This window comes from Thamnophis elegans, chromosome 12 (genome assembly GCF_009769535.1).
Source record: "Thamnophis elegans isolate rThaEle1 chromosome 12, rThaEle1.pri, whole genome shotgun sequence".
In the NCBI taxonomy this organism is placed as follows: Eukaryota; Metazoa; Chordata; class Lepidosauria; order Squamata; family Colubridae; genus Thamnophis; species Thamnophis elegans.
The window spans coordinates 18,689,841-18,714,893 of NC_045552.1; the positions used below are offsets into that span (position 1 = coordinate 18,689,841).

Consider the following 25,053-nt stretch of genomic DNA (forward strand, 5'->3'; position numbering starts at 1 on the left):
GTAGTTCGGAGAACCGGTAAATACCACCACTGACTGGCCCCATCTATTCTCTGCCTCTCGAGTCCTAGCTGATCGGGAGGGAATGGGGATTTTGCAGTATTCTTCCCCTGGAGTGGGGAGGGAATGGAGATTTTACAGTATCCTCTTGTCACACCTATCAAACCATGCCACGCCCACCAAGCCATGCCCTACAAAACTGGTTGTAAAAAAATTTGAATCCCACCACTGTTGGAGACCCCTGGCTTAAAGGATGTTTTGGGTGAAAGGATGCCGAAAGTCATCCTGACTACGTTGCGAAGCTAAATGGAATTTGGAGGGAAGGGTTTTTTTTAAGCGTTCAATTCTGCCATGGAAGAAAATCTTAGTGTGTTCATTGGGGCAGTTGATTTCCAGGTGTGTGCTTTTATATAACAATGTTTTACCTAGAATTGGGGGTTCTGGGAGTTAAAGTCTGCACATGTTAAAAAGTTTCCAAGTTTGAGCAATACTGGACTAGTCTGACACCCAGTGGTACCTCTGCATAAATTGTACCCTTCAGTATATCATTCCCCAGTTGTTACTATTTATGTAGAAATATAAGCTAGTTTCTGCACTTGATTCCCACACCCCACCCCAAATAGTCACTAAGGGCTTCATTCTACAGTGTGTTGAAAATTAGGGGGGGGGGGTTGTAGTATTTTTAAAGGAACTACATTACAAAGGGTACTCCTATCATATAGAAAGGAAACAAAGCTATTGTTTAACATACTTTTTCTTGCAAGTTTTGTTGTTATGTATGAAATTTAACACTTTCCCTTTTTTTATTAAGACTTATCAAGAAAGGCATCAAATCCATTTGGCAAAATTGCTATGAAGATGAAGGGGGCGGGGTGATAATCATGTGCATCCCTGCCACAAACTCTGGGAAAGATATATTGTAAATAATAATTACAAAAGTGTAAATAGTAAGGAGTGGGCCTTATCTTGCCAGCAAACACCTGGGCAGCCACTAGATGAGAGCTCAGAGATGCAGAAAACTTCCATGGAAGATCTTTTAACTACTCCATTCACACCCACTTCCAGGTTGAGAGAAGAGAAATTGATATCTCAGCAGATGGCGCAGTGGTGGTATTCAGCCAGTTCAGGTGAACTGGTAGGGGCAAACTGTGGGTGGGCCACGTTTTACCCACATATTCTAAGCCGCGTGCATGCGTGCAAGCCACACGCATGAGCAAAGCGCATGCACAGAAGGCTGCATGCATGCACAGAAGGCGCGCACTCACAGTTTTGCTGCATGGTGAACCAGTGGTAAAATTATGTGAAACCCACCTCTGAGATGGTGTTATTTTCAGCAGTGAAGAAAAAGATTGTAAGGCAAGCCAGTCAAAAGCAGAGAAAATATATTGAATGGATGTGAAGCAAAGAGATAACATAAAGAGAAATGCATGGTTTTATAGTGGTCAAAGTAGGCTTTTTCATGCTGTTCTGTACAGACACAAGGACAAGAACATGGGTCAAGACAGTATGCAGAAATAGCTAAAACAGGAAACATGAGGGTTGACTACTGAAGAGTATACAAATCAAACAGTATCAACAAAACAATGAAGAAGAGATAGTTGTTTAAAGAGGATAACTATATCATAGATTAAAGATTAAGGGGATAAAAGGAGTAAGGCTGAACATGGAGGAATTATGCTTGGTGCAATGAGACAAGTTGATCAGTGAAAGAATTCCACAATGAGAGACTGAACACAGAATTATTCTTTCTTGATGGACAAGTTCAAAAGAATGTTCCAGGCAAATCCATTGGTAAAGATCAAAGGAAGAGACAAGAAATAGAATATGAAAAGTGGATGAGTAAAAAAAAATTCAATATGTTTATTGCAATCACCATTTCACACATATAGCGCAATAACAATTTATGTATGCTTAAGTGTTGCAGAGAAGTTGAAATGCTTTCAGTGTGAGTTTCCCTGGCAGTTCACCAGGGATGGATGATCCGTTCTCATGCTTTTCAAAATAGTTCCTTCATTTTTAATTTATTCAGTACAAGAAACCAGGTTAGAAGGAAAAGATTTCTACAGGCAGTCTGTATAGGTCTTCTTTTCCCAATCTGAGCAGCATGCATTTGGTGAATGAAATATTCACTCCAAAGAACAGTTGTCTCCACCAAAACTTACTCCCGTCTCATCATTTCAACAAAGGGACTGAGTTTAGCTACCTTGGTTTTTCTTAATCTTATGCTTCCAGTTATGTTGAATGATAGATGTCAGCGGCAGTATTAAGTGTATCTGAATACCACTGGACGGCCTTGGTTGAGCATACCAGGATTTCATTACTACCTAGAGATTTCTAGGGCAGGAATGCAGACACTTGAAAGAAGACAACATGGAAAACCAGGCTACAAAAATCCTTCAGAGAAACATTCCAAAACTCAGAAGGGAAAGCAATATACCTGAAAAAAATCCCCACCAGGTTGGCCTTGAGTACTTCACTAGAGGTTTGCCTGATGTTTTGGCCCGCCAGCGGTCAGCAGAGCTGACAGCAGAGTCGGACAGTGAGGAGGTCGGGGAGGAACATGGGCCAGTCCTGGAGCTGGTGAAGGATCAGATGAGGGCTCTGCATTAGAGGCAGAGGTGGGGCAAGGCCATCTGGCAGTTCTCAGCTGCCTTTGGAGCTAGACAGCAGTGAGGCAGAGGAACAGCTGGAGCCTGTTCCCAGGGTGCACATGTGTAGAGCTGCCAGAAGGAAAGAACAGCTAAGAAATAAGGGTTGACTTGGGAGTAAAGCCACAAGTGGACGGTGATTGGCCCTTCATATAGGAAATAAAAGAGGAGTGAAAGGGGAGTGGGTTTTTGCAGGAAACAATTTGTTCGTTTGTTCATTTGTTCATTTCAGGAGTGTGAAGATTTGTCTGTGAATCTCAGAGACTCTGTGCCAAGTCTTTCCTTGCACTGCACTGCATTTGGGAAATATTTACATGGCAGCTTTCCAAGCTAGATGAGGTCTGTGGTCATAACTTCACCTTTGAAAGATTGTTTACCAGGCCCTTGCTGAATGTGAATGAGAGGAATTCATATTCATTTAATAAAAGGGGTTTTGTCGGGACCAGAAATCTGTTTTGTGCTTTTTGGGGAAGCCTACGTCAGAACACCTGACTTCTTGTACCAATTGATATTGTGATTTAGATTTTTTTTTCAAATGAAAGGAGACATTAAACGGGATTCCTAAATGCTACAAAGTGAAGTATCTTTTCCTAGTGTCATCTCTTGTTTGTTCTACTGATCCTACAGGCAAAACTTCGGAGTCCTTCAGGATTGGGTGGCATATAAATTTATTAAACATTAAACATTAAAACTGGTGGGTTCTGCAGGCTTTTGTTTGGAAATATTACTACTTGCCCAGAAACCAAAACTATATATTCCAGAGATTCCTGAAGGGCCAAAGGGGATAAGGCCAGTGTCACCCAGTAAATGGGTGCTTGTAGTTGACTATGTCCTTGTATCAACAATTTTTGGGAATGTGCTTGCCATTCTGTCATGGCAACCATAAGGTGACAGCACATGGAAAATGCTCTCAAAATTGATCAAAGCCCCAGATGATGGGATTTCTATAAATGTATTAAATATATTTTTCTTTTTGCTTTCTCAGATATTGTGGTCAATATAGAGTGAGAGTAAAGGACCATGACAATGAAAGGACCATGACAATGAAATTCAGGATTCTATATTCCATGGATGTTTGCTTGTAAGTAAATATTTTTTAGTATCGTAGCTGTGTGTCATAACAATGTCATATAGCTTTAAATGCAATAAACAAAATCAGAATAAAATTAATAAAGACATAAAAAGAAGTCTAAACAAAATAAAAGTCAGGGCTATGATTGAGCATTTAAATGTTTCTAAATTTACATTGTAACAAAGCAGAAGTAGAAACTTCTGCAAAGAAACACAATCCTTTCATTAACCACCACCTTCATCCTGTCAGAAGCTATCCTTCCATCCCTCCCCCGATTATCTATTCTCAACTGTCAGTACCATCTCTCCCACTATCTATCTCCCACCATCCATTACAACTGATGAAACTTCCTGCATAGGAAGTGAAACGTCTTCTTCCTCAGAAAACTCAGTCCAGTTGCTTTTAAAAATAATTAGAAAAAAACACCTTTGAGAAAAGCAAAATTAGCAACATCAATTTTGCATTAGTGGAAGTATCACAGTGGAGGTGGTTGATTGATTAACCACAGTTCCCATCTCTCCCCATCCTATTTCCCCCTCTGCATTTTTTAATCGGGCTATAGTATTTTGGATTTATGTTTTTAATTTATGTAGTTTTATTTGTTATAATTGTAAGTCACCCAGAGTTACCTTGAAATAAGATGGGTAGCCTATAAATTTTATAAACAAATTAATTAATTAAAAGCTGGAAAAGCATCTGCAAGAAAACCTCTTATGATAATGCATCAAGATAAACTTGTGGAGAATACTCTGTTCCTATGATCCCCACTGGAAATCTGAGAGGATGTCATTCAGTGCTTCAAGTTCTCTGGGAATTAACCCCGAAATTAAACCTACTTGGTCTTTATCCAAGATGCTCATAAGCACGACATTCATTTGGCTTTCACACCTGCTCTCTAGATAGCACATGGGTTCTCCATTCCTAGATCACCTCTGTGTGATAGCGCCTATCTTTTCAAAATTCTATCTTAGCATCATTATGTTTCTGGGAGCGTCCTTGCATGCTGTAAATCTTACAACATTTAGAATTATATGTGGACATGTAAGCACAGGTTGCAGAATTTTCAACCCTGTGTCACACTAGTTCCCAGGGAATTATTAAACCAACTGTCCACTTAATAGTGTTATTAAATAGAATAGCAAAAGAAGCCCAAATATTAAAAACATTCTCCCATTGCATTATATTAAATATTAAAACATTAAAAACATTCTTCCATGCAACAAAGGTGATTAGGGGACTGGAGGCTAAAACATATAAAGGATGGTTGCAGGAACTGGGTATGTCTAGTTTAATGAAAAGAAGAACCAGGGGAGACATGATAGCAGTGTCCCAATATCTCAGGGGCTGCCACAAAGAAGAGGGAGTCAAGTTATTCTCCAAAGCATCTGAAGATAGGACAAGAAGCAATGGGTGGAAACTAATCAAGGAGAGAAGCAATCTAGAACTAAGGAGAAATTTCCTGATAGAACAATTAATCAGTGGAACAACTTGCCTCCAGAAGCTGTGAATACTCCAACACTGGAAGTTTTTAAGAAGATGTTGTCTGAAGTGGTGTAGGGTTTCCTGCCTAAGCAGGGGGTTGGACTAGAAGACCTCCAAGGTCCATTCCAACTCTGTTATTCTATTCTATTCATTCTTGTCATGATAGGAATGAGTGGAAGGGCTAATGAAGAGAGCTATTAATTTGGTAGAATAGCCAATAATTCCTGAATAAAAAACAGAAAAATATGTGTTAGCTGGTCAACTTTCCTAACCGAAATAACCCAATTTGTTCAAGCTCGGAGATGAAAGAAAATTGAGCCAAACTATATCTAAAGTCCTGTAGTAGTTCTGAAACACATCCAAAAATTCACAAATGATGGATCACTCTGTGTTAGAAAACACAAGGCCTTTAGTTGTGGTTAGCTTACTGCATTTGAAATAATCTGTGTGATGTATAGGGAATGAGCGAGAGAATGTAGAGCAGGGCTCCTCCAAACTTGGCAACTTTAAGATATGTGGAGTTCAACTTTCAGAATTCTGCCATCAACATTCTCTATATGGCATAGAGAATAAGGTTGTTGCACTGAACATAAGAAAGACACGGGTTTTTCCTTGAAGAAGTCCCTCTCACAGGCTGAATTCATACTGTGTGCTAGGTTATAATGTGTCTTATTTGATTTTTAGTTCAATGTGTTGCATGCACCCAGTCTTTGCGTTTCCTGAAATATGATTAACACAATCAATTGTGGTTTCTTCTATAACATACAATCTTGGAAACTGGATTAATTGTATCAACCCATTCAGTGTCAGAAGTAGAAAACATAGTATGGAAGTGCTTAGTCTGAGGTTTCAGGGCTCATAAATTAATGGGGGGGGGGAACAAACCCAGAGATTGCCATGCACCTCCAAAAATTGTTATCAAATTGTGGTTTTTCTTCCCCCCCTCCTTTTATGTTAATGTTATAAAGGTTGATACAGTTTATGATTTCAATGCAATTTCAATGTAGCAATGTTTATATAACTAAATTACTATTCCATTATTTAGCTGAAAGTATTAAAAATAAAAAGAGAAAAGTAAAATAAATCTAGCAGTATTAATAGCAATTTGGGATGTCAATATTAGAAGCATAAGATTATCTAACTTTTCATCCAAAGTTGAGTATAACATAAAAAGAACCATTGCAATTCCTATCAAATTATTGATTATATAATAATTTCAGTCTTGAACTAACTATTGAATATTAAGAGGTCTATTACATTGTTATATGTTATATATGTGTATATGTGTATATGTTGATAGGCTGGTAAAAGGAAATAAAAGATAATTGAAGCAAATTTAATAGAAGTTAAAATATCTAAAAAGAGGAGAGTGAGGAAGAAAAAAGGAAATAATAATAAAAATTATTGATTTGTGACTTTCCCCCTTTCTATATACTTGCATATATGTGTGTGTGTGTGTGTGTGTGTGTGTGTGTTTGTGTGTGTGTGTGTGTATGTGTTCCAACATAAATCTGGAACACCTCAAGCAATTTCAAACTTGATATACAGAAGACTTACTCTCTGGAGAAAAATACTGCAGGGGTAAGACACGTGTGTGTGTGTGTGTGTTCTGTTAAGATACAGCTTGTTGTGCCGTACTGCTGTACTGGCCTCTACTGTTCAGCACAGTGGAGTTGCCATCATAATGGCTTCATAGTACCCCACAAGGAGATTCCCTCTGGCAAGGGGGAAAATCCAACGTTAGAAATTATATTTGGTCCGGACATTTCCCCTCTATAAATAAATACCTGGGCAATGCTGAGGTATTGGCTAGTTTGCTATATTTGTAAATATTTAGGCTTTACAAACCAGACTGTAAGTGCCTTTACCATGCTGCGTGATGGGTTGTATGTATGGGATACTCCTTAAATTACGAAATTATTAATAATGAGGGAAAGATAATGGAGAAACAAAAAGGTGGGTGCATTTTCAAATGCAATTTGAACCTAGGACAATAAAACATAGAGAGAAGGTGTATAATGAAAGGCTTTTGCAATCATGAAAGGGAGTGGGAGGTAGGGTATTAGAAAAGCAGGTTCTTCCCACAGGTTTCCAATCAATCCTGTAAAGGAACCTGAATAGCATCTTGTGAACAAGGCCTGTTTTTCAAGCCATTACTTTTAGGGCGGCTTTGATGAGCTCATGTATATAGCACACAAATACTTCAGGAAATCTATTACATTAGCTTGGTGAGGTGGATAAAATGCTGTCTGGAAGCAAAGGTCCCCCTTTCCCCAACATAGGGTGACTTTGAGCCATTCACAATGACTCAAAGTTTTTTTTAGCAGAGCCTGTCTCATAAATATGGACACATGGATATATACAGTATACACACAAAGAGAGATCTGGCTGATGAAAATAACAGCTTTATTATGTACCAAGGGAAGACAGAAATGGCAAAAGCCAAGAATTTATATATTTCACATAAAGCTTTAGCTGGGCTGAATAATATTTTTTGACAATCTAAAAACACAGAACATCCAACTCTACTAAGATGTAGAGGGACAAATAGGAAACCATACTCATCCATATGTTGTCATTTTATTCATTTTGCATTACTTTGCCCATTGTAACTTTCAGTGCCCCCTCACCAAATTATATGTGATTTTTCACAATCAGATTTTTGTGCAACTTAGTCTTAGAGGCTAATAGCATCTTCGTTCTGTAAAAGTGATTTTAGTAACAGCAGTAAAAACCAATGAACATGATGTAGCAGGAAGATGAGGAAATTAAATTCTCTACTATTGGTCTAACATAGTTGTAGTTGTAGTTGTAGTTAAGTTTATTTATAGGCCGCCCTTTTCCCTGAGGGGACTCAGGGCGGCTAACAACTTGTATGGGAGGGGAAACATACAATGACATATAACACAATGTATAATTAAAATCGAGCAACATTCATTCAACATTCGGGTGGGGGCGGATTATATTCTTTACCCCCAGGCCTGACGGGATAGCCAGATCTTGAGGGCTGTGCGGAAGGTCTAAAGGGTGGTGAGGGTACGAATCTCCACGGGGAGATCGTTCCAGAGGGTCGGAGCTGCTACTGAAAAGGCTCTCCTCCGCGTAGTTGCCAGCCGGCACTGGCTGGCAGATGGCACTCGGAGGAGGCCTAATCTGTGAGATCTAATGGGTCGAGAGGAGGTGATTGGCAGGAGGCGGTCTCTCAAGTACGCAGATCCACTACCATGAAGGGCTTTATAGGTAGTAAGAAGCACCTTGAAGCGCACCCGGAGATCAACAGGTAGCCAGTGCAGCTCGCAGAGGATAGGTGTTATGTGGGCGAACCGAGGTGCGCCCACGATCACTCGCGCGGCCGCATTCTGCAGTTCTAATCTCACCGGCTCAAGGTTGACTCAGCCTTCCATCCTTCCGAGGTGGGTGAAATGAGGACCCGGATTGTTGTTGGGGGCAATATGCTGACTCTGTAAACCGCTTAGAGAGGGCTGAAAGCCCTATGAAGCGGTATATAAGTCTAACTGCTATTGCTATTCTGAACTAGCTGAAGTCGCCGGATGCTCTTCAAGGGCAGCCCCATGTAGAGCACGTTGCAGTATTCCAGCCTAGAGGTCACAAGGGCACGAGTGACTGTTGTGAGAGCCTCCCGGTTCAGGTAGGGTCGCAACTGGCGCACCAGGCGAACCTGGGCAAATGCCCCCCTGGTCACAGCCGACAGATGGTAATTAAAGGTCAGCTGTGGGTCCAGGAGGACTCCCAAGTTGCGAACCCTGTCTGAGGGGTGTAATGTTTGGCCCCCCAGCCTGAGCGATGGAACACAAGCCAAATTATTGGGAGGGAAACACAACAGCCACTCGGTCTTTTCGGGGTTGAGTACAAGTTTGTTTGCCCTCATCCAGTCCCTGACGGCCTCAAGACCCTGGTTCATCACGTCCACCGCTTCATTGAGTTGGCATGGGGCGGACAGATACAGCTGCGTATCGTCCGCATATTGATGGTATCTTATCCCATGCCTCCGAATGATCTCGCCCAGCGGTTTCATGTAGATGTTAAATAGTAAGGGGGACAAGACCGACCCCTGCGGCACCCCATATGTTAGGGGCCTAGGAGTCGATCTCTGTCCCCCAACCAACACCGACTGCAACCTGTCCGAGAGGTAGGAGGAGAACCACTGCAAAACAGTGCCTCCCAGTTCTGTTGATTATATCTGCATTTTAAAAAGAGACAGGAAGTGCAGGCATTGGGGCCTACTGTAGGAGAAATTTACCTTCTACAAGGTAAAAAGAAATAAAAACAATACCTACAATGCAGACAAGCTAACAGTAAACAACAGCCTAAAATGAAATGAAAGAATTGCTAAAAACACTCCCACCAACACTGACAGAGCTAGCCACTAAGATATAAAATAAGAGTAAACCCCACTTCTAGGTAAGTGATGAAGTTATCTAGTTGGGTAATGAAACATCTGCAAGAAAGCCACCAAGCTCAGAGAGCACCAAGGACCCCATAGTTCAACCCTGAACTACAGATATTATCTTCTATTGGTAAAAGGTTTAGAGAGCAAGTCATATTTTCTTTTAAATTGTATTTTAGAAACCCATAGAATAATGAGCGATTAAAAAAAAGACTGTAAGAAAAAGCAGATGATGAAACCAGAAATGGCAGTTCATTGGCTTTTTTGGAGGGAAAATACCCTGGGCTTGATGTGGTTTGGGTTGCTTTGCTGGGCTTCACTTAAGATATGGGGCACAGGATATGTGGTTAATGCTGAAGGTATTGCAAATGTGAAAGGGAGGTCTGCCATTCAGTTTGCTTTGCAGTTCAAATGCTCAGTAGGTTTTGGGGGGCAGATGCATATAGTAACAGATAAACAGTAAAGAGAATCATTATGGGGTAATGATTAAGGCGTCAGGCTAGAACCTGGGAGATTGAGCCTTGCCTTAGGCACAAAGCCAGCTGGGTATCCTGAGGTCAGTCACTCTCCCTTGGCTCTAGGAAGAAGGGGTAAGGGCAAATCATTTCTAAAATCTTGCCCCAAAAAATGGAGAGACTTGTGGGAAACTGCTGCAGCAAAAAGATGAAAGATATAAGAGAATGATAGCTAGCCAGGATGTACAAATCTGGCAGAATTTCACTTCACCTCAAGAATCAATTTAGATAGATCAATCAATTCATGCTTTCAAACTTGATTTAGAAATCTACATGGAATCAAAGTGGATTTCCAAGGTAATTTGAAAAAAAACCCCATTGTATAGAAACATAAAAAGCATCAAACCAAGTCTGAATGTTTCTGAGTAGATTTGGCCCTATCCAAAATTGGAACTGAAATTTTAATCTCAGACTCACTGGCAAAATCTCAGAAGTTCGTGAACTTGCCAGACTCACTGGCAGGAGCAGAAATTTCTCAACTGTTGCCTCAGCACAAGCTTGACCAGGTTTTAGGCTTGTACGTGGCGTAATGATCTTTAATACATTACAGACATGGCTAGGTAAGAACTTTACCACTTGCTGGAAGAAACCTATGAAAAAAGTAGGTCTGCCTTCTGTTGGTGTTGAATTCTACTTTTATATCCAATAAACTTTAATTCTGGTGCTTTTTTCTCCCATTCCTCATAATGTAATGGAATTTCTGTTTGTTTTGAAGCTGGGTGTGTGTTCACTTTTGAGAGAACTAACATTTATGTGCAAATAATACCATATGAAACAGAACTTAAAGCAAGATATAGAAGAATTGATCATTCATGTTAAAAATACAAGCTTTAAACTTCACCAAACAGTTGCCAATTCTAATAAATTATCAATTCTGATAAAACATGTTTTAATCCATCATTGGAAAGAAACCATGCTAATGACACAGAGAAGGTGACACAGAAAGAAATCCCATCTTTTATAACCATCTGCCAATCTCAGAAAATGGTAAGATATGAGCAGGGATCTCCCGCTAACATCAAGTGTCAAGTTACTGAAGATTAAACAGCAACAGCTCTACAAATGTTTGAATGCATGCCTAAGAGGTCTCTCCTACTACAAATCTGTTCATCGGCAAGAGTGCCAATTTTGTATGGAGGCTCAGCTAAGCAAGCAGAGGGAGTCATCTTGGTGAAAGGGTACTGTTTCCTCCAGAAAGATAGTTTCTACAACCTGAGAAATCCTAACCAAATGCATTTTCCCTCTTCCAGTTGATCAACATTGAGATTGAAGTCAGTCAGTTATGGTACTGAAGGCCTAGAATGGAACAGAAGAGCAGCCAATTGATGTGGCCTTACTGGCAGTAGACTTCTTAGCTAGGCAGATGGATGTTGACTTACTTGCAGTAGACCTCTTAGCTGGATGGGTGGATACTGGCAGTCGACTTCTTAGCTGGACAGGTGGATGGAGACTTACTGGCAGTAGACTTCCTAGCTGGATGGGTGGATGTAGCCTCTGATACAGATAGGGCATTGGTTCAGGTTTGAGTGTTCATCAAGAGACTGGGTGAATGGACAAAGCCAATACCCAAAAGGCTTCTCCCCAAAGTGCTGCCGTAGATGGGTTTTGAGTTTGCTGATACTGTTGAAATGTTTGTAGCAGACCTGGCAGGGAGGCAAGATCCATTTTGGTTAGTAATGTTGGCACATTGCAGAATACCATGGGTCATAGAAACTATTCTCTGCTTACGTTCTACATCTGTGTTTCTCAATCTTGACTGCTTTAAGATGTGTAAACTTCAACTGGCTGAAGAATTCTGGGAGTTGATGTCCACAGGTCTTAAAGTTGCCAAAGTTGAGAAACACCATTTTAAAGACATGGCTTGGCTCATAATAACCCTTGGTTTTGTTTTCTTGTTTGTTTCTTCAAAAGATCACCATGTTGGTGAAAGGGTTGGCTTCTGGTAAGAATTCCTTCTTTAATGAAATCCAGAAAGGTGGTTCTGGGATCAGGCAGCCTGAATAAAATCTTGCTGGTAGGAAACTGCCTAGTGGGACTGGCCTAAAAGCCATCAAATCATACATGAGAAGAGCCAGTTAGGACTTCTTTGCTCTGATTGACTGGCATTTTGATGAGGAAAATGACACCTACCAGGCATTGATGTGGTTTCTTGCCTGAATGCACCAGATGATGTTTCTGCAGATGAGCCAACTGTGTGAAACGTTTCTTACAGATCTGACACTGAAAAGGTTTTTCACCGCTATGTACTCTCAGGTGAACCTGTGAGGGATAGAATAATAAAAAGGGATTACTTGCAAAGGGATGGTAATAAGGCTGCCAAATCCTGACTGCTTCTGTGAATTTTTATATGAATGGGAAAATCCCAGAATGAAATATATGCTCATAAAATTGGTCTGGTAAAAACAATTGGTTTTCCACTTCTTTCTTGTGAGGTTTTTTTTAAATACTGTAGTGCAGAAGTCTGCCATTTTTTTCAGGCCATAGAACCTTTTTTTTTTCATTTCAGACCTCCTGATCAAAAGGCAATATTCTTTTGATTGGGAAGTTAAAAAAAAACTGGCATTCAAGTTTTCCTTTTTGCCCCTTACCCAGGATTCCATGGAGCATTGTTTAAAAAACTTTGGGCTAGCCTGTAGCCCTACTTTTCCTGCTGATTTGCCATTTTATTAACAAATCCAATTTAGATTAACTTAATCTTAAAATTAACTTCCCCCGATAATCAGCAGGAACTAAATAGGAGACTTTCCCAATGTATATCTGAGATTTCAAGTTCTCTGATTTACAATGGCTGGGGATTATACCAACTCAACCAAGTGACTGGGCAGCTTGCAGTCTAAAATTATAAAACAATTTACCTTGGTTGGATGAAGAAATTCCTTCTTAAATGAACTAAAAATGGAAAGACTAACTAAGAACGTAATAGCCAATGATGGGCAGAACAAGGCCTCTTGCATAACCTACACAATGGTGGCAGTATATGAGGTCTGTTTGTAATAATCTCCATGGTGCAAACAACACCTTCTTATCTATAATTTTGTGTGTGTCATAGGGCAGATCCATATTTTCTGCTTGACCCATTTCCATTGTGAAGAAAAGAGTCTGTATTAGGGATAAAGGGTACGTGGGAATGGTAGACATCTGGGTACAATGGAGTTAAGAAGGAACAGTTACTAAAAGGATAATGCAAGCACTGAGAGATCTGTCCAGATAGGAAATGGCCAGCAAAACCTAACTTTCCTGTAGGGGTGGGAAGGACAAAAACAGGGAACCAACCAATCAATCTTGTAAAAGTTGTATTCTGAATGGAGCTTTAGCTCAGCCCAGTTGCCAATTCACTAATCTAGACTGGAATTTCTGAAGTTAGGTTAAGAAACAATCCAGGAGTAACATGAGAGACAAACAAGTTAGGCTGCAGTGTGGAACTACTCACAAGCATTCCACCCAGTCATTAACACACTGGTTTGGAGACATACCTTCAGATTGGAAAGCTGCCCAAAGCTTTTAGCACAGACATTGCACTCATATCTAATTTTGCCATTCTTCCTGTTCAAGGGATATGACTTGGATTTGTTGCCTTCCTTTGACATTGAGGAACAGTTTTTTGGAGTACTGAGGTTCACAGGCTCATGCTGATACATAGTTGGAGAAGCAGCTTTCAACTGTTGACTTCTGAAGTCATGAAGAAGGGTTGGATTCTCATAATTACAGCCGAGAAGTGAAAATGTCCCAGCATAGAAAGAGAACAGATTTGGAGATTTCTTAGCATTGTATTTTACTTGAGTCAAGATGGGAAGATAGACATTATGATATATCCTGGGATATGGAGGTTGTTTCTCCAAGATATCCTGGGAAGGCAAACTTTGAAGTTTAACTTTCCTCGAATTGGTTACTGATAGACCTGATGGAAAGCTGAGATCCTGAGAAACCATCATAGATTTGGGGTAATGGGCAGTAGTGGTGCTGCAGATATGACAAGAGGCATTGGGCATTTTGCCCATGTAATGACATTCTGAGTAGGATGAATACTTGTTGCAAATATTATATTCCATCTGTGGTGAAGTCACTGAGTTGCATGGACTAAATCCACGGTGACACTGATTTTCTCTTGCCATATTTCTCTCTCCTGGCAGACCAAGCATCTCTTCTGCAAACTCAAACGTGGATTCTGTGCAGCAACTTTTAAGCTCCATAGGCTGTTTTTCAACTCTGTGAAAGACATCTGTCGCAGGTTTTATGTTTTTGTGGCCTGTTATGTTCCTTGATGCCACATCCTGTTCAACATTTTCTTCTTCATCTTCCCTTTTGTCTTTCGTTGTGATAACTGTGCATTTTTTGTTATCTTTGGAGGTAATCTGCGGTGAATGGGAGGCTACCTCAAATGAAGGTTCTGTTGGAAGATTTTTCAAGCTTAGACATTCTGTAAAGGAAGAATCAGAGTTACTTTTTACTAGTCTCACTTTGACTGACAATCAGATCTCTCTCTCTATCTGTCCTTGAGATGTTGTAAAGCATTAACCAAAATTTTTAAAGCTTTTAAAAGGAGAAAAAGACAGCTATCTCTTTTTTTGTTTTTTTTAAGGAAATAACAAATAATATAAAATAAGTTAGCTTTGATTACTGTTTCTTCTAGGGAAAACAACTATAGTGGATTATAGGAAATACTTATTTCTTCTAATTTGCTCATTACATTCTATTTTCTTTTCTTTGTCGAATTGCTCTTGCTGGAATGCATCTTATTTTAAAAAGGTAGACCCCAAATACAAGCCTATAACTATATAAATTAGTAAAATGAATGTGATCTACACAGACTAGTATACTGTAATATAACATAGGCACAAATCAAAAACAGTAACTGTGAAGGAAACAAATAATACAAGCAATACTTTCCTCTTAACTATTAAAATATAAAACATGTATACAATAGACATATTTATATAACATATTACCAAGACATTAAGCTTTCAGCATTTCAGAAAAAAATAGAAAGTACTTTATCTATAAATGAAGATACTATACTAGTAATGTTCAATTTCTAAGTGTTTCTATCACCTTTGATTAATCTAGTACAAGAAGCAGATTAAATACTGTACTGAGGCTTGAACACATATTTGGTAGTTTATTCTTTTAAAATTAATGGTTACTGTGACTTTCTAGAGGTTAGCAACTACAGTTTCCATCACCATAGCCATGTAGGCTGAAGCTCATGGGAATTTAATCCAACAATATTTGAAAGTCCTCCATCCACGACTATCTTTAAAATAACCTCTGCTTTTAGTTTTGCAGGGTTCTAAGTCTGCAATTGCATAAAGTGTAAATTTGGGACTCAGAGGGGGAAAAACCCAAAGCTAAATTTAAAAGAAAAAGCCACTATCTAACCGAAAGTGTTTTGAAAGTAAGAAAATATAACTAGGGCTCCATTCAATTGTGTCCAACTCTCAGATACTGCCTAACAACTTTTCTTGGGAAAGTTTTTCAAAAGTGGCTTGCCATTGCCTCTTTCCTAGGGCTGAGATAGTAATTGCCCCAAGGTAACTCAGCTGGCTTTGTGCCTAAGGCAGGACTAGAACCCACAATCTCCCAGTTTCATCTACCCTGATGCTTTCACCATTACATCAGACTGGCTGTCTGATTAATTGCAATTAAATTATCTATATATAATTATGAGTTAAGTTGCAATTATAGCAATGATTATAATTTATAGCAATAATTATAATTATAAACAAGATACCGGTATTACAAATTTATGTGGGTTGTTCCCAGATAATTCTAGGAACTGTAATAAATCCACAGGTTGTGTGGATTTTCTCATAGAGCAGGGCTGAGATTCTATGGCTATTCATATGTTGCTGGACTAGATCTCTTGCTTTCTACATTATTGGCCATATTAATGGACTTCGGAGTTGTGGTTCAGCAGCCTTTGGAGATGCATATGTTTCCTATCCCATCCATCTTGAATACTGTGTTTTCCCCAAAATAAGACCAGGTCTTATATTATTTTTTGCTGCAAAAGATGCATTAGGGCTTATTTTCTGATTAGGCCTTATTTTCAAGGAAATACGGTACTAAAATGTGTTCATCTGACTGATGATCTTAACTAGGGCTTATTTTGGGGTAGGGCTTATATTACAAGCATCCTGAAAAATGCTAGGGTTTATTTTCCGGTTAGGTCTTATTTTAGGGGGAAAAGGGTAGTAGAATGTTTGACTCAATGTGTAAGAAAGAAGGCCTTCCTTCTCCATCTGACTGAAAATGGACTGCCTAATGGATAGGGAACAAGGCTGTTTTTGCCAGAATTCTTGTTCTTCAAGATATTGGCAAGAACTGATCCACAGAGTGTTATAATATTCTCACCTGGCTCAGGTGTAAGTTCCCTTGGATGCAAGTACTGTAAGTACCTGGATTCGCTGTGGGTAGGACAAACCAAAAGTTCCATGCCTGCTAAGATGGGAGCTATAGTATAGAAAAAGATCTCCAGGTTGTGCTGGCAGGCCATCAGGTTCTGAGTATGATAGGTGGGAGCTGGATTCACATAGCACATCCAGTTACTGAAAAAAGGGTCATTCACATCAACAAAGTGGTGAAATTTTCCTTCTGCAGAAAAAACCTGAGCGAGAAAGAGAAGAGAGAATGAGTGACATATTAGGAAATCTTTCTTCAAGCTGATTTGTCAGAGTGCGCACAGTGTGACTATTTTGAGACAACCCAGGAGCAAAACACAGTAAAGAGGTTTGTCTTTCAAGTAGTGGTTTATCTACAAGGAATATATACATACACGTACTAGGCAAAGTTAGGCAATCAATCATCAACTATAGCACGGAAGCACACATGGAGAGACAGACGTCCTAACAGGGCCTCTCTTATAATACCATCTCTTAAAGTGGTAACAGTCAAACAACATTGCTGACTCATTACTACCATTGTATCAGCATTACCGCATTACAGCATCATGGCAGCTGGTCAGTTCTTAAAGTATTTCTCTGACATGATTCTTTTGTTAAATTGGAATCTGATACAAAGCAATACTTGTTGCAGATACTGTTCGTTAAATGCTATGCTTGGAAGTCAGTGTTTCACAACCTCAGCCAAGATTTTTATGGCTCCTGGCCATTTACAAAACTCAAATTTGCTTGACATATCATTGTTTATAACAGGGGTGTCAAACTCAATTTCATTGAGGGCTGTATCAGGGTTGTGTTTAACCTTGGGGGCCTTGGGGGCGTGGGCAGGGTGAGTGTGGCCAGCTCAACATCACTTGTGTTGGGGGCTCCTGTGGTGGCCTGAGTACTCTGCCAGCAAAAATGGCCTCCTGCAACCCTCTGCCAGTGAAAACGGAGCTCAGGAGGGCCTCACGTAGCCTGCCCCAAGCTCTGTTTTCGCTGGCAGAGGTACTGTGGGCTGATCCTTTGCTGTTTCCAGGGCAGCCCTGCAGGCCAGATCTAAGTACCCTGCGGGCCAGATCCGGCACCTGGGCCTTGAGTTTGACACCCCTGATTTAAAGAATGACACACAATTTTGTCTAATATGTACCATCTTGTTATATAACCTGTTCCAGGATAACTAATTTTTTGGTCAGCGTTGTATGATAAACCCCTAGAGTTCATGGGTGTCAAACTCGATTGCGTCACATGATGTATCGCAACATATCATGATGTTTTTTGCCTTTGCGGAGCTGGGGTGGAAGTGGCTTGACGCATCTGGCCCCTTGGCTGTCAGTTTGACACCCCTGCCATAGCTGTTTTACCTGGGCTGAAAGAGAACCATTTTCCAATGTTTGATACTTACCCTCCAAAAGTGTTTCCGGTCCACATGATTAGGAATATTTTCACTGGTGTATATCTTCCCAGTCAGTGGACCAAAGTGTGTACCTTCAGGAATGTACTCTTTGCTGATCACAGCTTTTATCTGAAAAAAAATATGAATTGGTCAGCATAGTGAAGGCTTGCTTCATCGTTTCATATTCTTCCTTGTACATTATTTGAGAATGCAGAAGAGCATTCGGAGAGAGCATATTCTGACTGCAGGTTGGTTTTTTTTTTTTTTGCAAGATCCAATCATAGTTGGTCACCAGGACCATTTAGTTTTCAGAGCTTCTGGACTCGTGCTGGAGCTCATCCTCTGGGAACTTCTCTCTCACCAAAATGTGTGGGAAGTCCTGCAAAGTCAGATGTGCCTCTATCTGTCTCTCCCCCACTAATCTTCAGCTAGGTGGCAGCACTGAGCTGATTTTTCATGATTTTGGCTGACTTCCAAGACAAAGTTGAATGATTAAATAAATATTGTAAAAGATCACCAGAAAATCTCAGGGATGTAAGCTACAGTAAACTGAGAAATGGAAAAATGTTTAGGAAGAAAGCATTGGTAAGCCTGTTTCTATATAGAAAGGGAACTGTATGGATATATATGTGAAGTTACGGGCAGTCAACACCAACAACAAGAATTTTCTCTGTGCTTGTATGTGTGCGTGCTCACACACGAGGGTATTACATAACTCATGGTTTTTATGAAAGGTAATCTGAGCTCATGTACATATAAAAGAATCATGGATATGGGTTGGACCTCTGAACTTGTTAGATTCCTTGCAGACATACTGTTTCTTCTTTTAACTGAAGTTATGAAAATCTGCTAAAATTTGGAGGAAAATGTGACTGTGGAGAATTCTGATTTTTACAATAGTGATTCTAATGTATGTTTATGGTTTGATTTCTTTTATGAAGAATCCAATTGTAAAGAGGTATAAACTTTATGCATTGCTTTTGGGAATAAAAGAGCAAACAAGTATTCTGGCCCTAAAGAATACCTGGAAAACAAAGATTTTTCTTTTATGAATGTCCACTCTTCATTTAAGAGCATAGGTTGAGCTGAGGGTGAATCAATGGCTCAGTTTCCCCACTAACATCTGTTTGATATGCATCTAGAATATGTGAAAGCAGGCCAGACTATCTATCTATCTATCTATCTATCTATCTATCTATCTATCTATCTATCTATCTATCTATCTATCTATCTATCTATCTATCTATCTACACACACACACATACATACACACACAGAGAGACAAAATATCAGCTTCCTTCTCATATACTTTGGGAAGACTAGACTAGACTATACAAGTACAGTAAAGTAAAGTAGAGTAGGAATAGAACAGAACAGAACAGAATATAATTTTTTATTGGCCAAGTGTGATTGGATACACAAGGAATTTGTCTTTGGTGCGTATGCTCTCAGTGTATACAAAAGAAAAGATACATTTGTCATGAATCATAAGGCACTTAATGATAGTCATAGGGTACAAATAAGCAATCAAATCATATTAGGAAACGATCAGTATAAATCGTAAGGATACAAGCAACAAAGTTACAGTCCTACAGTCATAAGTTGGAGGAGATGGGTGATAGGAACGATGAGAAGACTAATAGCAATAGTAATGCAGCCTTAGTGAATGGTTTGACAGTGGTGAGGGAATTATTTGTTTAGCAGAGTGATGGTGTTCGGGGAAAAAACTGTTCTTGTGTCTAGTTGTTCTGGTGTGCAGTGCTCTATAGCGTCCTTTTGAGGGTGGAAGATGAAACAATTTATGTACAGGATGCAAGGGTTTGTAAATATTTTCATACCCTTCTTTTTGACTTGTGCAGTATACAGGTCCTCGATGAAAGGCAGTTGGTAGTAATTGCTTTTTCTGCAGTTCTAATTATCCTCTGAAGTCTGTGTTTGTCTTGTTGGGTTGCAGAACCAAACCAAACAGTTATAGAGGTGCAGATGACAGACTCAATCATTCCTCTGTAAAACTGTATCAGCAGAAATTAATGTTCCTGCTGCTTCTTAAATACCCTAGAGGCTTGCCATCACTATGCTATTAGGAATGCTCTTTTATTGATGCACACTTAGGTGGCATCAGTGAAAAAAGTATCTGCATACAAAGAGGAACCTAGATATTAAAGGAGCTGGTTAATTTACTAGGAAGTTCCATGACTAGGGATTTCCTGTTAATGTTGTGGATCTGTGCTAAACCAGTAGTCATCCAGAGCTGTGAGAAGGATGGGGAAGCATTGGCTTTCAGATTACTTGTAATGAAAGTGTTATAAAGAATTATTTCTTTGTTATAAAGAAATGCAAATGATAAAAGCTAGCAGCAGTGCAGATTAGAGAGGTTGTGTTGTGTGATCTGGGAATTGTCTAGGTGTGGAGAAAATGTATCACTAGAACTTAAAGGAGGACAAGAATGTGTAATTGTGCACAGTTCAACCAATGGAATCAATGAATTAAATGGTCTTTTGGGAGAGAGAATACTAGTAGTACCTTGTTGCTGCTGTCATACTTGAAGTCCAGATTGATGGGTAAAGAAACTTGAGCTGGGGGATGGATGGAGTATGGCCCATAAAACTGGTCCTTCGCAATATAGGTGGATCGCTCCTGAAAAGCGAACTCCCTCCAGGGGATCCTGATTGCCTCCTTCATTCTTCTCTCAGTCCAGCTACTGTATGGAGAGCAGAACCTGGAGCAACATTTGTGGGAAGAGTAGACGAACACATAGTTGAATCCTTGGAAGAGAGGAATAACAACCCTTTTATCATGTGTCTACTTTATGTTTTGTTCACCAATTGTTCTGACCTAGGCTTGCGGAGAAATCATAAATCACAATCTTAGTCCCCCAAACCCCTCTTTTATTTATACAGCTGTAAATTATGGTCATTATCAGTCCGCAAACAGTCTGTGAAGGTTCTGACAGATGTCTACTCGAGTTGCCACAGTCTTTCAGGGGAATGTTGATAAACACCCACCTTATCTCCCCAGGAATGCTGCCAGAGACTTAATTGCCAAATGCAGAGCAAGGCCAAATTTAGCACAGAGTCAAACAGAACTTTTCAGAGCTTGAACCCACCAGATGAACTAATTGCTTCCTGCAAAAGCTCATGTCCTGTTCACTCCTCTTTTATGTCTTATGGGAGGGGCCAATCAACTCCAAGCCTTACTCCCAAGTCGACCCTGTTTTCTTAATTGTTTTTGCCTTCTGTCAGCTCTGTGCATATGTACACTGGGAGCAGGCTCCCGTTGTTCTTCTGCCTTGTTGATGTCAGACTCCGGAGGTTCCAGAGGCAACAAATAACTACCAGATGGCTTTGGTCCCCTCTCTGCCTCCGACGCAGAGCCCTTGTTTGAGCCTTCCCAAGACTCCATGACTGGCCCATGTTCCTCCCCAACCTCCTCATTGTCTGAATCTGCTTCCAGCTTTGCTGGCCGCTGGCAGGCAACAGCACCAATATTAATGGTTCAAATTATTATGTAAAAGACTGGAAAAATAACATATCATCAGAATCAATTACCGATGTTTGTTTTTGTAATCCTGGTTAGAACGGGCATAATGAGGAAGGGACATAAACCTCAAAATGAAAAATGAAAAGGAGAGCATTTGAAAGGAGAGAAAGGAAAATAGAAAATAAAAAGTAAGGATGCTATCTACCAAAATTTATATTGCACTGTCTGGTGATGCAGAAGATTTTAGATTTTAGATTCAATGGTCCCCCTTTACATGATAATTTATTCTACATTATTTCTTCTAAAATGAGGTAAGCCAACCTTGCTATGTTTAGATGCTGTATATAATTTGGTCCTGTTTTGTTTCCAAGTCCTATCCTATTTTAGTAATAGGTTGCCTTTGCTTGTTCTGTTACATGTAAATTCGGAAGGTGTATCTAAATGATATCATGTTATGAAATCTATTGGTATATTGATAAATAAATGTTTCCTTGGTCTCTTTTCTTATGGATAACAATGGTCACTTGTGTTCATTAGTAATAGTTCTTTCCTATATTGAGAGTGCTTTTGGGATGACAATATATGACTTTCTGGAGTTAAAGTGTTAGTTTCTTGCTATCTATCAATACCATCCAGGCCTATTAAAATATGCATCCACACTGAAATTTTAATTTATATAATTGTGCATAAACATTTGTATTCTAGATTGCTTGATAACTTTTATCATGCTATGATTAAGGGGAATTTAAGAACTAAAACAATTGGCATTTATTAACTGTCTGTAATTAAAACATGCTCCTTTCCATAAATTTGAACTAATTACATGACAGAATTGTAAATCCCATTGATAATTGAAATAATATTAATTAATCTGCATAATTGCCCAGATAATGGAGATATAGAGGGTTAATGGATAATGTTTACTGTCTACTGCCACTGCCTTGTATTTAATTCAGCAACAAAAATAAGCAGGAATGAACTGGTGGACTGGTGTCTATCTTTGTGCCAATATAATTCCTGAAAGTCTGCCCATCTGCTTCAGGGATTATCCTAAGTGGGAAGCATTGTAATGAATTAGATTTTGTGTTGTAATGTTTTCATGGAGACATACAGGCTGGTGCCATGATAGCATTACAAGCAATGTTGTTGGAATCAAGGGAAAAAGATCCTCTTTTTAAAATAAGAAGATGCCAAAATAACTGCTGAGAATTGGGTGAGTAAATCTGCCCATTTGTTGTTCTGCTGTAAAACAAAACATATTGGATCAACTCTGCTGGCTGGATTACTCTGATGGATTCTTGGAACTGCCTTTGAAAACTGACTGGATTTCTCAGCTGAACCTAAATACAAATTTGTCTTGACATTCACTGGTTGAACTACACAATTCCAAACTTATCTGAGCTCTATTTCCATTAATTCTCTAATTCCAGCCTAGGAGCCGGTAGTATTATCTACAAATACACAGGTATCTGCAAGTAGCATTTTTTTTAAAAAAAGACTGAAATTCTAAACTATTCTAATTAAACTCAATTGGCTCCCACTACATAATATCATGAACTGAAACTCACAAAAAGATTAATATTCTCCTAAGGATGACATAATGTATTGGCATCGTATATGTGCAAATCCAAGCAGTGTGACTTTTTGTAATTGACAGATGGAAATTTTATCAATGCACAGATTTTCTAAGGGCCATTCAAGATTTTTTTTGTGTATGGTATCCAGTGTTCCGATAAACACTGGGACCACCATAGCAGGTTTATGCTACAATCTTTCATCTTTGATTTTCATATCCTGACATTGTAATAATAATAGGTATTATTATTCTTTATAGCCACATTAGTATACAACTGGTCTATGTAGATAATTTATAGTTTTTCTGTTACAAGACCAAGAAAATTGTCCTAATTGATAAACTATGGTTCAGTTAACATTATCTGAAGGCACCCATTAAATTACAAGCTGAATTCTTTGGTATCTTGCAAATACTGTATATAGGATGCTCAATTGCCTTTCTGGTTGAGAATTCCTGGAGTTTGAATTCAACACTAATAGCTAGACTCTGTTCTTATAAAAGGCAAATAGTATGTGATCCACTCAGTTCATTGCATTCTCATTTATGAGAGTATGTTCATTGTTACATTCTGTGATTTAATCTATGTTCTTACTTGCTTATTGCATTCTCTGCAATAGTGGGATGCCTTTTATTCCCTGCATTTCACCTTTATCTATGATAGTCTACCTGGAATGAAGAGAAGTATCTTCCCTGGGCTCTTTTCATCAGTACGATTGTGATAGCATGTCGTGGCAATCATATTTTGCATGGATATTATCTGATGAAGGATTACAGGAATACAGGCAAATGTTTATAAGAGAAGGTTTTACCTATTCAAGCAGGTTCCAATAGAACTGTGATGGCGAACCTATGGCACGCATGCTACATGTGGCATGCAGTGCCCTCTTTGTGTGCACACGAGCCGCCACCCCAGTTCAGCTCTACCGCACATGCGTGCATGCCTCCCACCAGCCAGCTAGTCTTTGGGTCTCTGCCGTGCATGTGCAAGGGTGTGTGGGGTATGCAGGGAGCCCATGCATGTGTGGTGTGGTGTGGGAGGGGCAACTGTGCATGTGTGGGGAGCAGGGCGCATGCGGGGTGGACATGTGGCCAGGTGGGGCGTGTGCGGGGGGGCTGCGCACACATTGCATTTTGGGGGTTTGGGTATGCTTTGGGCACGTTGGGTTAGCCATCACTGCAATAGAGGGTTTGGAAGATATGTGTCTTAAAAGTCCAAAATATTATGAAATATGGGAGCGGAAGGAATTTCAGTAGGCAGAGGCCAGGCCTTTGACACAGAATGTCCATATTTCATAAGTCCCCCAAGATTGTGCAAGCTCTCAATTTTCCTTAAACTCATAAAAGCAACTGTGTCTTTTCTTGGAACTGCTGTTTTAAGGATCTGCTACTACGTGAATGCCTGAACTGAAGTGTTTCAAAGAGGTGCTATGTTTGAATTTCTGCACATTCCAAAGCACTCTTTCAGATTTGAATTTGAAGCACTTCACAGGCTTAATGGCAAATTATTTAAGTATCCAATAATTTCATCCAAAAGAAGCTTAAAGTACTTAGTAGTGCCCAGAATAGAATTTTCCAATCTGAGATCTGTTGGAACATCAACCCTTATAATTCTTACTCCATGAGAATTTTCAGGATTTGCCATCCCAACTCACAAGAGGTTAAGGGCCACTTTATAAGGTAGGATAGACCAACGTATAATGACTAACCCAAGGTCACTAAATGAGATTCATGGCTAAACAACAATTTGAATATAAATCTTCCTAATCATATTCTAATGAGTCCAATCGTTATGTTTCACTATTGACACAGAATTACCTAGAAATCATTCATCGATGTATGATGCCCCCAAAAGAGGAAGGTCAAACCAGTAAAACCACCCATGAGGGGATAGTTTCTTTGATGTGGGAGCTGTTAAACTGCTGATAAAATTGTTATCCATAAAGCTGTGCTTTTACCCAAAAGGTTATGTATGCATCATAATTTCCTTCCACATTAAACGGTGTCAGCAAAGTTAGATTCCTTTTGACTACGTGGAAGTTAACACCTCCAGTTCTTTCATCAAAAATGGGTAAAACGAAGCCAAAAAATTAGAAATGCAGAAG

The 25,053-nt window shown here is 39.5% G+C and overlaps 1 protein-coding gene across 1 annotated transcript; it reads right to left on the minus strand.

The window, feature by feature from the left end:
* Positions 1–13,026: 13,026 nt before the first annotated feature.
* ZNF683 (zinc finger protein 683) lies at positions 13,027–18,615 on the minus strand. The gene is made up of 5 exons (XM_032227753.1): positions 18,607–18,615; positions 17,905–18,024; positions 16,474–16,726; positions 13,596–14,539; positions 13,027–13,221 (listed from the first exon to the last, which is right to left on the minus strand). The coding sequence occupies exons 1-5, from the start codon at positions 18,613–18,615 to the stop codon at positions 13,027–13,029; spliced, it is 1,521 nt and encodes a 506-aa protein (XP_032083644.1).
* Between the last annotated feature and the right edge of the window lie 6,438 nt (positions 18,616–25,053).

Bases quoted from the DNA above. Each gene is read 5' to 3' on its own strand.
- ZNF683 (XM_032227753.1), bottom strand. The intron at 14,540-16,473 runs GTGAGAATATTA...CTTCCTTTACAG, and splicing joins GGAACTTACACCTGAGCCAG to AATGTCTAAGCTTGAAAAAT. The intron at 13,222-13,595 runs GTATGTCTCCAA...TCCCTAATACAG, and splicing joins GGCAGCTTTCCAATCTGAAG to ACTCTTTTCTTCACAATGGA.